The 17,503-nt window shown below is 41.0% G+C and overlaps 1 protein-coding gene across 5 annotated transcripts in view; it reads right to left on the bottom strand.

Moving 5' to 3' along the window:
* The window catches only part of LOC104021715 (putative RNA-binding protein Luc7-like 2), a 39,392-nt gene that overhangs the window by 19,902 nt on the left and 1,987 nt on the right, over positions 1–17,503 (bottom strand). The window contains exons 1-4 of one of the 5 annotated variants that reach the window (XM_087764605.1): positions 15,586–15,997; positions 7,248–7,318; positions 5,955–6,060; positions 5,430–5,524 (exon numbers count right to left, since the gene is read on the bottom strand). Coding sequence is in view for 3 of the 5 variants with exons in the window: in XM_087764603.1 (XP_087620729.1) it covers positions 5,430–5,524; positions 7,248–7,318; positions 14,487–14,524 (204 nt within the window). In the remaining 2 variants the exon portion in view is untranslated. Of the gene's footprint in view, positions 1–5,429; positions 5,525–5,954; positions 6,061–7,247; positions 7,319–14,486; positions 14,540–15,585; positions 15,999–17,503 lie in introns of those variants that run through there. The other 4 variants (XM_087764607.1, XM_087764603.1, XM_087764604.1 and 1 more) reach the window with 4 other exon arrangements.

The raw sequence follows: 17,503 nt of genomic DNA, 5'->3' as shown, positions 1-17,503 counted from the left end.
CATGGAAATAGTTCCACTGAGCCAATGGGACTACTGGCAAAGAAATCAACTCCAGATTAAAACACCTTACTAACACCTATCTGCAGATGTGTGAACTATCCAAACTTCTCTTGCACAGTAAAAGGAGATCTACACAGTATAGCCAGTGAGCCTAAATGGCTCAGCCCACCTTGAGAGGGATACCTAGTAGCAGGTGAACTGAATGTCTCTCTATGCTCCACTGCCTACATCCCTTCTGACTGCAGTGCAAGCTTCAACACCTAGCTCCTCAGCTGAAACCTAAATTTAGATGCCTTAATCCGGAGCTGAATTCCACCCTAATAAGCTTAAAGTTAATCACATATTAAAGTATATTGCTAAACCAAGGTCTCAATCAATATGGTTTTAGTCAGCAAGAGTCCTGAAGAACTAAGTGCAATAAATTCATGAGCACCTAAAGATATGCTTAACTGCAGGACTGAGCTGACAGATCATACTTTGAGGTCTGTAGAAATAAAATGCAAGCAGCAATGTTCCTCAACAAATACACATAAATACCAATACAAAGTTAATCCACTGAGCAGAAAGGAGTTTCTCAACCACGGTTTGCAAGACCACATACAGTATTTGTGAATTTTTTTCAACAGGGAAGCACAATCAAGCTATTAAGAAAGCCAGATGCTGCAGAAGTGTTGAACTGCTTGGGCTCTTCAAAGATAGCTAGCGGGTTACTACAAATATTCAGGACATTACTACTTTTAACCTTATTAAAGGTATTTGCTTTAAATCTTCCCACCTTGGCATTTTCATTAGTACTCAGCTATTCATTCAGAAACATACAAAGACAGAGAAAACACGTTCTTATACATCTTGGAAAACCTGCTGAAGACAGCACAGAGCTTACATCCAGAGAATGTTACTTAATAGGTTTGTACAATTACAAGGGAGTAATCTGACTCCTACATATGTAGCTTCTGTCCTAATCTCATAATATAGATAAATATAAACAAACATCTTTGTAATGCTGATGAAAAATAACTCAAGAACCACGGTTGGGGACAAAAAAAAGAAAAAACAACAAACCAAACAACAACAAGCCTGATCATCAACAACTATTAAGGATAAAAAAAAGGTAAAGAGTGTTAGCCCTTTAAGACAAAGACTTTAAATAAAAATTGCTAACTTTAAGTGGTAAATTATTCACTGTGTCCCAGTAGCCAGGGTTTACAAAGTCTTACTAATCTCTCATTATAAAATTCTCAACTTGAAATGAATGAGTAAACTCTTAAACCACTGACTTATGCATGTGAACCAGTGCCCAAGTGATCATTATGAAAAAGCAGAGCACCAAAACATGGAAAAAGTCAGTTAAAAATAAAAGAGCTTTTGTGAGAGGCATTGTCAAAAGCAGGTTCTGAACAGACACTGTTCTACAACCTTGAACACAAAGTCATTTCTGTGATCTTACCAGTTAGTTTACTATGCGCCTCACACAAATGTTCAAAATGCATTTCAAATAAAAAAGATAATCACAGAGCACAATAGATTTCGAATTATAATTTAATAAACTGAAGGAGGATGCTATAATTTTGTCTTTGTTTACATTTTTACTGTTGGGACTCACTATTCTACCTATGTCTTCCATGTAGCCCATTATTCCCATTGCCCTTAGAAGCAGACCACAAAAAAATCCAAACCCATACTCTCCCTGTCTCTCCTCAAAGTGACACAAAATCATCTCCTGCAGGCACTGAGACACCTCTGACTGCATGACTTAGAATTTTCAAGTCTACAAAACCTAGTAGCACAAAACCATGTCCCTAAATGAAATAAAATAGGAACATAACCAAAATCTCATGATTTAAGTAGGTAACAGCTGAAGCTCATTAACAGACAACTAGACAAGCCTATCCAGAAAAGTGGAAGAAGGTGGCTGACACAGAATGAACTGTTCTGTTGGCAACAGTAGTCAGAAAAAATAATTAAATTTCAAAATACAGCTAATTCTCATGGCTTTACACTCCTAAGTCCAATATTTAGGGTTCCTTTAAAGACAACTTTATTGTTCCTCTAAATACAAACTACTCTGAGGAAACAAGACACAGCAGTGCAAAAGAAAGCTCAAAAAAGTAGGAAGTTGTACATTGTTGCCAGTCTAGACAATGGAAGTTTCCTAGTAAAACTCAAAACTTTACTATTTGTCTGGATGCTTTTTGCCTGAAATGTTTCTAATGTTAACCAAAAGATAAATCTGATCAAAGAAACTTGAGGAAAATACCTACTGCAAGTGTTCTGGAGAAGCCTAGCAATAACAAAAGGCTTCATACAGTGTTCTTAAAAATAAGCACACACTTCATCTAAGAAGAAGATAATATATGGAGAGAGAGATATATATAAGAGAGATAATATATGGAGAAATCTGGACAACAAAGTCTCCAGTCTTCTAAGAAAAGTATATGTGCGCTACTTTTACCAATACATACTGCAGCCTGGGGACCATGATTTTACTGTCAAGGGAAATCAATTCCTTGGCAGAGTTTTGTGTATTTGGCCATTAAGGAAAAGAACACAGTAAATTAACAGAGCCTACTCATATGAGTCATTCCGTTTGTCTTGCATTATCTGTGAATGTCCTCCTTGAGTGCTTTTGAAAGAGTGGGTGGATTGGAATAGCATAGAGGTCTGCATTTTGCAGACAGGAACAGTAATATGCAGTGCACAAGAATTGCACAGATTACCTTGTGACACAAAAAAATGGCAATTCATGTCCAATATTTTACTGATAATCTAGTCAACGAAGAGCTTCAACCTCATCAAATGTCACCAGAGAACTTATTCTTTCAGAAGCATAAGATTCTGGATTTGAATTAAAAAAACAAACAAACAAACAAACAAACCCACACCAACACTCAATCTTTGTTACCTACAGATCTTGAATGCAAAGATGCAAAGTTTTCCTATCAAAACTCTGCAGAAAGCTCCACAGTCATTTTCCAAATCAACAATAAACTGTTTAGTCACACTACATGCTTCTTGCCCTTTTAAAAACTGTGCTATTAAGACAAAGGTCCATTTTTTCAGACCCATGACTAGATTAACAGCAGACCATGACATGGGTCAGATAAAGCCTGTCTCTTATAAGTCCCTTTCTACTACTCCCACTAAAAGGATTAAACTAGTCACTGTTTTTCTGGACCCAGAATTACATTGTGGAACCTATTTTGTGGTCCAATGACTAATTGCATTATTAGGAAGGGGGAAAAAAAAAAAAAAAAAAAAAAAAAAGAGATTGATATTCACCAAGTAGTTTAATGTAGTACTCCAGGAGCAGCAGCAGAATCCAGTATGAGACAGATAAGAACTTTCAGTGAGGACTAACAAACTGTGTAAATGGGCCCAACCTACATGCTTAGTCTGCACCACAAGAGGCATTATTGCACGATACCTACAACTTCTACAGTTCTGAAGATAAACATTTCTTATTTGCTAAAGACAGCCATTCTAGAAATCTTTGCTTATAGAAATCAGACCACAATGAAAAGCTGTCAAATTAATCTTTTAATAGTATCTTCTTGTGGATTCTGACCAATGAATTCGTATGTTTTTATAGCATATCGTCACGTCCCATATCTTCCCCCAGCCATGAGCTATTTTGCTCATCACACAACCAAAACACTGGACAACATAACAGATGGGTGAAGAGGAAGACATTCTTCTCCGTTCCCCCTGCCCCCCCATTTTGTTTGGACGGTAATGCACAGAACAGTTGAAAATACAACTACATATGCACCGAAACATAAACCACTGTTATCAATTTGTTATCACTTATAAAAACGAATGACTTGAAGGTAAGGAAATATGTGCAAGATGCATTATCTTCAGTGTGAATTACCTTCAGTATATGCCAAACATACCACATAACTTCAAGACACCTGATTTTTGTGATATGACAGAACTTTGCTATACAAAAGAAAAAGTAAAGAGTATCTTTAAGGATAGGGAAAAAATTTAGGAAAGCCACAAGACTTATGAAGAAGCTCAACAAGTGGGTCTTTTCTATTCCACTGCCTTTTTTATTAAGACAAATGCTAAGTTCTGTTGAGTTCTACTGCTTATTTTGCCTCTTCTTCCTGTGCTTCTTAGCAATTACAGTTGCGCCTACTTTTGCGGGGACTCTTAAGAAGAAAGAAGGTCGGACTGGAGCTATTGATCTGTCAGTACAAGTGCCAAAATCAGTAAAGCAAACAGTATCAGCGGGTGCATGCATGTTTGAAGTCCTCTCATCAACCCAAAACGTTATAGTTAATTTAAAATCGCAGCTACTTGGAAAGCATATTAGAAGCCAGGTGACAGGTAAATCAGTTACCAAGTCTACATATTTCAGTTTTCGATTTTGCAAATGAACTTCGTTCTGTATTTCATTAAAGGCTCCAGTCAAGTTAGCCATTTAGAATGATACAGCACAGAGAACCAAAAATGCTTCAAATAATCCTTAAGACAGGTTTTCCAGTACTTATTTTCACCTCTGCCACAAGGTAAGAAAATGTGCCAATGTGAATAAAGAAAGCTACTAAAGTGCAGCATTAAGAATGGCAGGCACACGAGACTCTGCATATCATCCTACTACATCTCTCTACTGTTAATTCTTCTAACACCATGGAACATTAGGTTAAATAATCAATGCAACCTAACTCACCTGCCTTTCACAAAAAATAAGCTACCTTAATCAGGCACCACAAGGTAAAGCACGGGCACATTGACAAAGCTACCAGCATGTGTCAAAGCCCCTTGTTTGCTATGGTCAGGCAGAGGAACCTCTACTATAGAGTACACAAAAATCCAAGTCAAAAAAAGTGAAGTTATTAATGTCATAAGTGGAGATTTTGAAATTGCCTTATAATTTGTGAAAATGGCACAGTAACTGGATGTTGTACACTGAGTGTCACTATCATGATGTTCAATATATCTCAGCTTCTAGAAATGAAATGAAATTATTTTAACTTTCAACTGTTTTCACTAAAGAAATATTCCCTATACAAATATTTGTGGGATAATTTCTCACTGCAACATAAAGTTTTAAGAAAGTAACTTCACAGTTTATGCATAAATTATATTTCCTTTTTTCCTACTAGTTGCAACAGTACCAGCTTAAAACTACTTTGCTATAGCACAATTCACGTAAGTAACCTTATATATTTTAGATTTTTTTTTTATGTTATAGCAAACAATGATGAATTTGTAAGTAATAATTCGCATATAGAATAGGAAACTTCTAAAAAATAACTTCATAACCCATAAATTGGTTGTTTATAAGAGTTCCTCTGAAGTACCAGAGAGCACTAGATAGATACTTCTTGAAAACTGTGAAGCTAAAACAGATACTACTAAGAACAAATATAATTCAATTTCTCCATTCTTATCTAAATAAAACACAAGATTTAGCTACATACAGTTCCAGAGAGCACATCATGAGGACAGCAGTTGAGAAGGTGGCTCTTGCACACTCTGTCATCACTGAATTTGATTCGCTGACGGGTTGTGTCACCTGCAATATAGAAATCAACACATTCCAGGTTAGAAATCTGTGGAAGCCAGACATGTTCTGCAGGTTACATGCAAAGCATTAACATTGCCCTGTCACATAGTGAAGGCCTATGGAAACTAGAACTTAAAACACTGTATGCTTCTTTGCCAAATAACACCAAAAACACAAATAGATGTTTTAATGCTCTATAATGCTATTTTAAAATCCTCTCACACTTCCCCTTCAAAAATGCAGCGTGAAAAGTGCTTGAAACCAGAAAGACAGCATTAGCTTAAAAACACTTTGCTACAACAGCATTTGTTAAATGAGCTATATAACGTTCTATTCAGATTTTGCATGAAATAGTGATGTATTTGTATGCAACAATTAGCATATAAAAGCAGCCTCATAAACACAAAATGATACACATTGAGTCTTCACCGAATCCCACCTGATACTCATTTTATGATTTTGCTCTCGGATGCAATGCACCCTCTTACTTCTGATGGGAGTAGCATAAAGAGTTGGCAGAAGAATGACTTTAAGTGCTTACAAACCTGAAAAAAAGTCAGTCAAACATATGGACATAGCCTATATGCAAAATTATTTTACAGATGTTTGCATATCTCTGTATCATAAGCCATATTTTTTTTTCTTTTCTACATGCTGTTTGTTGGGCTGGGAACACCTTAATTATATCTTCATCATGGCAGGTTGTAGTTCCTGCATCAGCAGAAACATTAACTTGCCCACACACTGAGGACCAATTGCAAATTTAAATAACCACATCTTGGAGCAAGACCTAAAGTCTTCAGAACAAGGTAACCAGCTGGTATTTTGGGAATGAGGGCAGGAATGTGTTTTCCTTTGAGTCATAACATAATTGTCACTATTTGAGATTCAGAAGAGAGACCACTGCTATGGCTCTCTTGTTAAGACACAGGCATGATAAAACACCTTAATCTCTCTCAGAATGTATCTATTTATTAATTTTTTTAAAATGTAACAACTTGTTAAAATCTCTAATCATTGAAAACCTACTGGTGAATTACTGAAGCAAGGATGGCTGCTGGGGGGAAAAGAGACAGACATACAATGACTTCAGATAGCAGCCTTCCCCATTTCATCAAATATTTTAAAGAACGTAGATACATTTTGCAGTTATTAAAGTTTTTAATGGCTTCATGACCTGCAACACTGAGAATTTTTAATCTATTAAACAACTCAAGAAGCCAAATTCATTACTGAGGTAACTACAACAGTGGGGAATAAAAAACCTTTCTTACTATTATGTAATCAGATTTTTTTTTTTAATCATATCAGTTCTATGCATAGGATGCTAATATATAACATTTTCAGATGGGCCAAGTTTCAGATTATTAAGCAAAAAAAAGTTTCCAAAAACACCACATGCTTAATTTGCCTGCAGGATACAACAGCTAAAACATGTAATCCACAGGCTAAAGACAGCTTCAAAGCAGTTCAACAATAGGTTTTCTAGAGGGTGACCTTACTGCTTAGTTATACTTACACTACTAAAAATTTAGAGCAATCCCTTTATAATCATGCCTGCTACTGCAGTGAAGAGTTCTGAGTTTTTCTTTTTGTTTTTTTTTTTGCTTTTCTTTTTTTTTTTTTTTTTTTTTTTTTTGCTTTTTAGGAGGTGGATCCATATTTTTTTTAAACACATAACTGCGTTTGTTCCACATTCATTAACACATCTGAAAAGTTATTGATAACTCACGGCTCGGCGAATGCGGGGCCTTTCTGACACTCCCTTGCAGATTGATGTAGGCAGGCAAAGATACATTGAACCTTTATAAATAAAACAAGGGGCCAGATTGTTCAGTTTGTATAGAATAGACTCTGCCAGCAATTTTAACACAGCATCTAGAAATACACGTTGACTGTAAAGATTCTTCTATATAAAGACAAATGAACAAAATCAAGAAAAGTATTTTAAAAAATGACAACTGATGGCCTAATAGCACTAACCTACCAGGAGTCAAGGAGTTATCAAGACCAGAAAATTGCTGAAAGACTCATGGCTCCTTAGGTAAAGTTGGCAAGTAGTATTTTCACAGACTTTACCTCAACATGTAGACGTAGCTTTTTTCGTACCTCTACCACAACTAGGAACTGATGCTACAGCTGCAATACAGTCTTTTTTCATCTAAGTGGCTAGTATGATAATCGCAATTACCAAACTGAGATAAGACAACATGGGGGGGGGGGGGGGGGCGGAGAAGGTAGCAGAAACCGATCAATGACAGCCTCAAGAACACGTTCCACATTTACATTTTAAATGTTTATTCTTTCTGCACTGTGCCACAGACTTTCAGAAAAGCTCCCATACACAGAACACTCAGATATTTACCTTTTCCTTCCTGTGAAAAGCAGTTTCATACATTTGCATTTATTTTTAATCTATGCTGTTTCAGAAGGAAAGGTTTATCAAAAAGAAAAGGTGTCATATACTATGTCCTAACAATAATGGAATTTTGTGTCCCTCTGGCAGCTCATTCCAGAGTCTGATAGCCTCAGAAGAAAATGCTTTTATTTCTTCATGAGTTTTGTGAGCTCCAATACCCCTAAATAGTGCAGACCTGTTGGCAAAGACAGAAGATGCATTCTGCTGCTGACCTACAGGTGAATCATCTCGAGTAGGCAATGACCTGGCGTCTGCATGGGTTGCTGGGGGGTGGGGAGAGCAGAATAAAAATCTACAGATCCACTATACACCTGACATTCAGCCTATAGCAAAAGACACTTTTGCATATGCCTTCTAAGAATTAAAACAACATGAACAGATGTGTTCTTAAGCCAAGGACTTCAGTGGCACATCAGATAACCAAGACACTACTTCTCTTTGTCAAACTGTACTTAGGTTGATACACTCTTCGTATAGTCAAACAATCAAGTGAATGCTAAGCAATGTTTATGAATATTTTAAAAAAGGCTTTATATATATTGTAGGAAGAAAATAATACATCTAGGTACAAATAGCTGCAGTCATCTAAATTTTAGAAGTATCCTTAAACATTTATAAAGGGGACACTATGACTGATATTTCAGACCTTATTACAAGTTCTATTTTAATAGGTAAATAATTAAATTAGCTCAGAATAGCAGCTTATTTAACCCTGCCTCTGAAGAATGGCAGAGTATTCAACTACTTGATCTTTAGGACTCATGCTCATTAAAGAAATCAAAGTAATTTACCAGGGCATTACAGGAGTCAACATCTATTATCATAAGCCATCCCTGTGTTTCCAATTAGATTTTCTCCATCAAAAAAGAAAACCTCACATGATTGATAAAATTTACATGGAGATACAGAAAAAATAAATTACATTTTCCTCAAGAAGCAGCAGCTTTAGTTTTACTTAAAGTACCTGGCCCAAACCACATTTCTATAAGAGATTACTTTCCAGGTGAATGGAGAACTTTGAAACAGAATTGAAACCATTCAAGAAAAAAAGCCAAACATCAAGGAAATTTCTACACTTGCACAGCTCATATCCTTTATGAGCATAAGGAAACTGCACGCTACAGACACAAATATTAAAGAAATCATGGCAGTAATGTAAACTTTCTAAAAGAAGTTTTCTAGTTTGTATATAAACATGCTGACTACAAAAATAACATCAATATTCAAGACCAATGCATACTGCTGATTGAGGAACATCCAGAGGTTAAGATCACAATGTGCACTTCTACTATACAATTCACTTCGAACTCCCAAGTCTAACCTATTAACAAGCCTCCACGTCATTCCTGTTCAGCATATTTTAATCACAAACCAGCAGAATGCACACTTATGTATCAACAATGCTTAGCATTATAACAATGATTTATTTGATCCAGCATCTCTTACTGTCCTGATGTATCCTAATATACTACTAACAACAATCCCAGTGCATTGATGAGAATTAGCCTTTATAATCCAACTGTAACCTCCAATCGCAACCTAATGGTGCAATCCATGCAGAGACAGCAATGTGCATTTTCGTTTTCATGCTGTTGACTTCCTGCATTAAGCCACACCAACCAAAACCAGTTAGCTTTCCACTCACATTTTTGAAGCATGATTCCCAACATGTTGGCAAGGGACCCTGAAAGATTTACTTACGAAGAGCTTCTAACTGGGTGGAGTATCAGGTTAAAGATCGCATATCAAATTTCATCAGCAAAGCAAGCCCTGTATACCAAGTATTCAACAGCATTATTTAATTGAGGCTTATGCAGTCACAAAAGATCCTGTCCCTGCTACACACTGAACGGGCAGCTAATTCTGTTCTTCTTGTCACTAACACTGAACGTATCTTTACCATAACAGCTTTAGAATAATACATTTCTAAGCAGGATTGCCTCTGGTTTACACTATGCCTGAACTAATACTTGTGAATGCAGAATGTAATGCAATCATTTTTTAGCTAATGCATTACAAGCGGAACAAAGATAGGAATGATTTTCTATGAGGTAGGAACATGCCCATTTGCTTCTTCACAAATGCCATTTCATACAGTGTTCCAAATCCAGAGTAAAAAAATTCCTTGAGTCCTTCATTGTTCCCCTCATTTTTAAGGGCTGAAGTACCAGAACTTTGTAACAAAGCCAGCAAAAACACACAATTCACTAAACACGATCGTTGCTCTTAAAGCCTTCTGATCACTCCTGATTGACAAATAAAGAATCTTTTCATGAAGTTTACGTCTTGCTACTACTTTCAGATTTCTGAGCTGATACCAGTTTTGGGTAGGTTTTGCAGAAATCCGTGTATACAAAAATGCTTTTTTCTGCCTTTGCTGCTGATCCGTGTTTGAAAGAAGAGCTCTCAGAGGAGACTCTTGGCTCCCTAACCTGGCTCTCAGCCTGAAGCTACCCACATGGCTAGCAGTCCTCCAGTAATGGACAACAACGTATTGCTTCAAAAGCACATACTACCTTCCACCTACAAGTGTAAAGCAAAGTGGAAAACAACATCTATGTACCCAGAAGACACGAACCTCAACCCACCACTCACACAGAGAACTCTTCAATAATCCCATATGGAAACAAAGAAATGAAAAAATGGGTTACAAGTTCTAGATTACACCTCTGTTACCATATAAAGGGTGTCACCAAACACAGGAGGACTTTAAGATAAGCACAGGGGTGTCACTTCAACTCCTCCCAAACAAGGAGGCCAGAAAAGTCACACATTAGTAACCACTACTAAGGATAACTAAAGCGGCTAGTAAAAAAACTGATTAAGACGTGAACAGATGCAAAAAAGATATTTTAAGTTTCAATGCCAGAAGATGATCTAGAACAAGAAAAGTGCTTTGCTAGTAACAGCTGAAGAACTGAGTTAAAGCCCCCAAACACAGCAGTTCAGCTCAAAAAGACAGCAGGTGAAGCAAAAGAGGTGCTGATTGGCACTTCATACATAAGGGTTCTGTATATTTAAAGGCTCCAAAGATTTTTCTGCTAGTCACGTAGCATAATATTTGTTAGGATGCTTGGGAGAACATTTTCATGACCATGTGTAAGTCTCAGAAGCACGCACAAATTTACCTGTCTCTTAAGAAGAATCTAATTAACTTTGCTAGTTTTTCTTATTTCTAGACTATAACCTAATTTTGATGCAGTGGCAATTATTAAGAAAAAAAAAAAAAAAAACCAAAACCACCACCCCATTTCTTTGCAACAGTCAGTCAAGGCTTAGCAGTTTCAAGATGTTGTGTTTTTCCAGGGTCACTTGGATCTGCTTTGTGTCTGCACTACTGTCAGAAGTAATGATCCTGCTCCACCCTCTGCTTCTAACAGATTCTTCACACTGAGTCTAGCCCTTATGCGGCAAGGCAGAGCAGGTAACTGACCTGGCAGAAAATGAACCAGTTAAGCAAGATAAGCTGATTTAGGGACCTTTACAATCAGGCCTTTTAAACAAAACTTGGCAATCTTTGCTCATTTCAGCTACATTGTGGGAAAAAAAAAAAAAATCCTGGGGTACTAATATCAATTGTTAACATTTCACTCGATTTGTAATGACTCAATTTATTTAAAACAATTATGAATCTATTCGTAAGGATCACTCCTGTCTTCTAGAGAACAAGGGTGGCAAAAACAGGGTTTACCTAAGCATATTATTAAAAAAATGTTTAACCAATTTTACAGTTGAAAAATAGTATTTAAGAAAATAAAAATCACACTTTTCTATCAGCTTATTCCTAATCCTTCTGAGTGATAAGTTCCCGCAGCTCTGGTCATCAACAATAAATTCAACTTGAACTAACCTTTTAACTACTGACATATATAATAAAGAGTCCTTTAGTTTAACTGCTAACAGTAAAAATACAATATGAAGAAAACATTCGTATGTAAGTACATAAGATTAGCACCTGGTCTTCAGCACTCCTTACTTCTCAATATTTGGGAAACCCATGCTATGTATTCAGTAGTTTATATTTAAGCCTCTTTATTTAAGTGTGTCAGGTTATCAGTACTTGAAACGACATACTTCAGAGAAGACTTTTTTCAACCTGACGTCGTGACTATATTAAATTAGTCCAGCTTTTTACTAACATCAAAATCTAAGCCACTTTCCTTCTTTTTTTTCCCCCCAATTTTGGCATGGTCCACATCCAATCCAGTTTTCCACTTCTTGTCAGAGAAGCGTGCAAGAGATGTTTAAGTTAGGTATAATTAAGGTATTTTAAAAAACCACTTGTTTTTACATAATGTGCTGTTCCAGGTGCCTAACAGAACCATACCTGCCATTTACAGAACAATTCCAATATAATGACATTAACAATACAACTGCTTTTTAGATATCCCAGATGAATTCTAAGAACTGCAACTCACTGGAAACTCCTGAAGAGCATCTGCCAAGCCCCTTCTGTTTCACTTCTCTGTCAGGTGTCTGCCACATGAGCAAAGGCAAGCACAGAGCAGCAGGGCACTCGGCCAGGCAGCTGGCAAGAGGCTGCCTGAACGTCCCATCCTGGCAGGTACCAGGCAGCAGTTCATCACACGTTGAGCGATGCCGTGTGACTACAAGTGCATCTCTCCCACTGCCAAAATTCAGACATGGGAGGAAGCAGGTTGCCAAAGCAAGTCACAAAGCTCTCAGTTCTCCCTGTCCACAAGCACAGGGCCCTCTGGGAAAGGAGACAGCAAGGGGCAGGCCCAGAGCCACATACCTAGTTTTAGACAGCTACACGTTGGGCAACTCCATTTGAAATGAGAAGGCTCCTTACTAACACAGTTTAGATTTCATAAATATTCTTACAGCTCAGTGGGTATTGTCTGAATCAATTTGACCAATACAGAACTGTGCTTTCTAGGTGTTCTCAGAGCTTAACAGCAAATCCATAAAAACATTTAATAACTACGTCCTTTGAGCTTCTCCATTCTGGCCCCAGGGACACCAGTTATTATAATGAGTGTGCACAAACTTCCACAAATTACAGCCTACAGCTCATGTCCTAAAACCATGTTTGAGCATCTCATTGTGGAATTTTCAAAACCATTTTCAGAGCACGTTCCTGTTTTCTACAAATGATATTATAAGCTCCAAAAAAATTATATAGACTACATATTCAGGCACCACCATTGGCTTTGAATTTACATCTGAGTTCGTTCTATTCCCACCAAAGAGATCTGTCTTTTCTAATATAGGTAAGAATCTTAAACTTGCACATTCTAGGCTCCTCCAAAAAAAAAAAAAACCCACCCAAACACAAAATCCCGAACCCCACAACCCACCCACAACAAAACAAAAAACTCCAAACTGTGTAAAGTACAAAATTCTGTTACTAGGGCAATTAAAAAGCGCTTCGGTAATTTTGAATAACATAAAAACCAAACATCACCCAAGAAAGACTATTTTTTGGGAAACATTTTAAACTCTATTGTGTTGCTAGGCAGAGCAAAATCAAAGGCAATGGGGACAAGTGGTGAAATGAGAGCTACCATCTACCAAGAAACGAAAAAACTGCCACATTCTAATGAAAAGCTGCAATTTGCATATTGCTAGAAATAGAACATTTGTCAAAGGTGATAGGAACATAAAAACCCAAATGACTCCAAACCTCACTACCCTCAAGGTTAGCAATATTTCAATGACCTTGAGCCTGGCCTTGAATTTAATAAGTACCAGCTCCACAGAAAAGGATACTTTTCAATCCCTGTGCACACTTCGGTTTAAATCATGCTCCACTTCTTTTTTTTTTTTTTTTTTTTTTTTTTAAACTAGAATGGTGTTACACTGAGATCCTCAATTCCCCACTTAATCCAATAATGGAAGGCAGTTTTGCAAACAGTCTGTTCTCCTTATCCTTCCCCATTCTGCCAATTTTGTTTAAATGCTTCCTCTCTAGCCGGTTAGTTTCTAAACAGTTCAGCATACGCGGTTTGGGAATTACAGGGTGGGTGGGAGGAGGGAATACAATTATCAATAACTGCTTTCTCACAAAGCTAAAGGAAATCTAGTCTGAAATTGCTTTTCCTGGTTCAGATCTTAGTCACTTAGCATTTTTAAGCAGCTATCACAGGTAAATCACGCACTTCTCCCACCCCCCAACAGAAAATACATTCATAAATTCAAACAGCCGCCCCCTCTTTAAAGCTTCCGTGTAGTCTTAGGTAGCTCTGAGACAGCGATCTAAGTGCCAACACTGGGAACACTTGAGTTTCATAAGCACAATGTTACTTTGCCAAGCACTTAGACACACACAGCCACAACAGGAAGTATGTGAAAACCTTCTGGGGCAAGACAAAAACACCCGAAATCAGATCCTGCGTGATGACTGCTCACTAACCAGCCTTGCTCTGGAAGGCAATCTCTCCAGAACAGTAATTTTCCAATGAGATTATCACATCCCCGTTTAAAACAACTATAAGCACTCAGCATTCACAATATACTGGGTATGTGAAAACTAGTTACATTTATTTAAAATTCTAGATTATACTAAAGAAAGCTGTCAGATCACATTACCCCAGTACCAACAGATGACCAGCGTGCCCAAGGTACATCCCAGTTCATACATCCTACTCGGTGCACGGGAAAACAGGTAACCATTAATTCAGCATAAAGCTTCAAGAAACACGTAACACATCTGCAAGAGTGAGTACAACATGCAGAACATTTAAATAATCTCTAATTGCTCTCTGCCCTCGGGTGCAGTATTCTCTTGTTTATAAATAAAATACTACACAGCATTAACGGGAACTGCTCTTTTCCAGCAGCAGCCCCCAAACTATCCGGATTTATGGGCAACTGCCAGTTCAAACTTTCACGCTGATCGCCGTGCACCCTGACAAAAATCCCGAGAAGCTTTACACAGCGATCATCTTCAGTTCACTACGTGACCGCAGAGCGATCTGAAACCTGACTGTACATCGAGTACCTCCCTCTCGGGATTACTGCCTCTAGACGTTAAGCTTTTAGTTAGCTGTTTGGGGCCTGTTTGTTTTTAAAAGAGTTCATCCACTCGGGTTAATTACACTCTCTCTTTCAGAAAGCAACAACCATGCCCACCTGCTGACTGAAATGATGGTTTGGGTCAGACTTTAGACAAAACTATAACAACGCACAAAAAAATAAAACCCTGCTCTACCGAAGCGGCTGTTGGCTTGGGGGGGGTTGTTTGGTTTGTCCCCCCCGTGACGTGAATCGCGCAAACCGCCGCCCCCCGCGGAGGGGAGCCGCGCGGGAAGGCTCGGCGGGCGCGCCTTTAGCGGCGCGGCTCCGCCGCGAGCGCCGGGCACCGCGGGGAGCGGACCTCAGACAGCAGCTGAAACGGCAGCGCGGCCTCCCGCTGCCCGCACAGCGGCTGCCGCCGGCAGCTCCGCGGCGGGAGGCGGCGCCCGGCTCCCCCGAGCCCCGGGGGCGGCAGCGCCGAAGGCCCCCACCCCGCCGCTGACCTACGGCCTCGGCAGGCCCCGCCCCGCGGCGGGGGGGGGTAGGGAGCGGGCCCCGGGCCTGCCAATCACGGTGAACGGCCGCCCGGCCTGCCCGGTACCGCCGTGACCTCCGGGGCTTCGGCGGCTCCGCCCCCTCCTCCCCTCCCCCGCCCCGGCCGGGGGCCACTTACCGTCCCGGGACGTGCCCATGAGCTGGTCCAGCATGGCGCGCATCTGGGCCTGCGCCGACATCTTGAGCGCGCGGGTGGGCCGGCCCGGCCCGGCCGAGTCACGCCGACAGCGGCCTACAAGGCCCGAGGCCCGGCGCGGCGCTCAGCCCTCCCCCTCGCGTCACTGGCGGGCCCGGGCGGAGCCGCTCCCCCGACGCCGCGCGGGGGGGGGGGGGGGGGCGGGAAGCGGGCGCTGCCTCTGTCTCGCGCTCCCGGTGGAAGGCGGAGCGGGAAACCTGCCTCGCGCCGGCCTCGCCGCCACCGCCGCCGCCGCCGCCACCCCTCCCCCCTCCGCTCCTCCCGCTTCCTCTCACGCCTGCCACGCGCGCGCGCCAGCGGTAACGGAAACCCGGGCGCACGCGCCCTGGGCCCCCTCGTCCGCTCCCCGACGTCAGCGCGGACGTGCCTTGGCGCCCGCTGATTGGCCACGGCCTGCGGTGTTCAGCCGGTGACGCACCGCGCGGCGAGGTCCCTGATTGGGCCGTCGAGCCTTTCGCCGGGCTGGGCCCCTGGGGCGCGCTGATTGGCCGGGCGGCCCCGCGGAGCTACTGTGACGTCCCGGTGCCCGGCTCGGCGGCGGCCTCGGCCTCGTCTGCAGCGGCCGCGGCAGCGGGGCGCCGGGCCGGGCGCTCCGGGAGGGGGCTGTGGGGGCCGCGGCCCGCTGCCGGGCAGCAGAAGTCGGGCAGCGCCCGGGTTCTTGCCTCTCTGAGGGGAAACCCAACCGGAACGGTTTCATGACGGCTGACTCTATAACGTCCCAAAGCACGTGGCTGAGCCGAAATTAACCGGCACCCGGGCTATGTAACGGACGTCTCTTACAGCCCGGTCCCGCTTACTCCCCCCCGGGAGGGGCACGCCGGCTCTTCGCCGGGACGCTCACCCGGGGCCAGGAGCAAGTTAGGAAACGCGCGGGTGCGCGTACGCACGGGGGCTCGGTAGGCGCGGGCGTGAACGGGTACGCGCGTCTGCGCTAGCGCCGGCAGAATGTGCCTCTTAAAGACAACTCCCTTTATCCGGCTGACGTTCAGCACCGTTTTAACGGCTCCGTTCTTCTCTCGAGCTGTCAAGCGCCGTTACGGCTGCATTGGTGAGAAAAGCCACTGTAATACCCGCTTTGTAGAGAACCTCCCTTAAAACTGAAGTTACCGTTACGTGTTGCAGCTAATTGAACTTACAGAGCACCAAGGACCAGTCTCAAAAAAAAAAAGTATTTTCACAATTTCTGTCTACCCTAACGCCTGCATTTTGTGACTCTCCCTTCCTTAACCATCGTCTTGCCACCTAGTGCCCAAAAGCCGTCAAGGACTGTCACGAGGGTCCATTCTAATCGTCCACAACCAGGGTCGTGTTCGACTTTTAAGGTTAGCGTAATATGAGTGAGAAAAGGCAACATAAAAAGCCACTAAAAAACCTACCCCCAGTTATCTGGATTTCACAAGGACTTGCAGAGAAGATGCAATGCTCAGACAGGAGTCTTCTAGAACACGTTTAGGAAAAGATTCCCTACCCAGTGCTCCTCAGCTATTCAGAACATGTCCCAGCTTTGTTTTTTTCTTTTAACATATAAATTTACTGTTGTTAGTCATTACATGACTTTGGATTGAAGGGGAAGTAACTGGAAGAGATACAGATACTGGTCAAAATTTTCTCTATTTAGTACCTTAGTATGTTTAGGGGAAACTGAGAAATTTTAGCTGTTATTTGTACCCACATCATACAACCTTTAGCTCTAGGTACTCTTTAAAGAGTATCTTTTTCTGGCCAAATATCAGCTTTTCTTCCAGAACTGGTTTCAGCGGGCCGTTTATTTTTCTTCTGGAGCAAGATTTGGCTATAGGCTTTGGATGAAGCAAACCTTTAGTCCATCTGGAAAGTACAC

This window comes from Nipponia nippon, unplaced genomic scaffold (assembly GCF_047370975.1).
Source record: "Nipponia nippon isolate SJK-2023a ecotype South Korea unplaced genomic scaffold, ASM4737097v1 scaffold_3, whole genome shotgun sequence".
Taxonomy (NCBI): Eukaryota; Metazoa; Chordata; class Aves; order Pelecaniformes; family Threskiornithidae; genus Nipponia; species Nipponia nippon.
The sequence above is the reverse complement of the archived record's forward strand: the minus strand, read 5'-3'. Positions and strand labels throughout refer to the sequence as shown.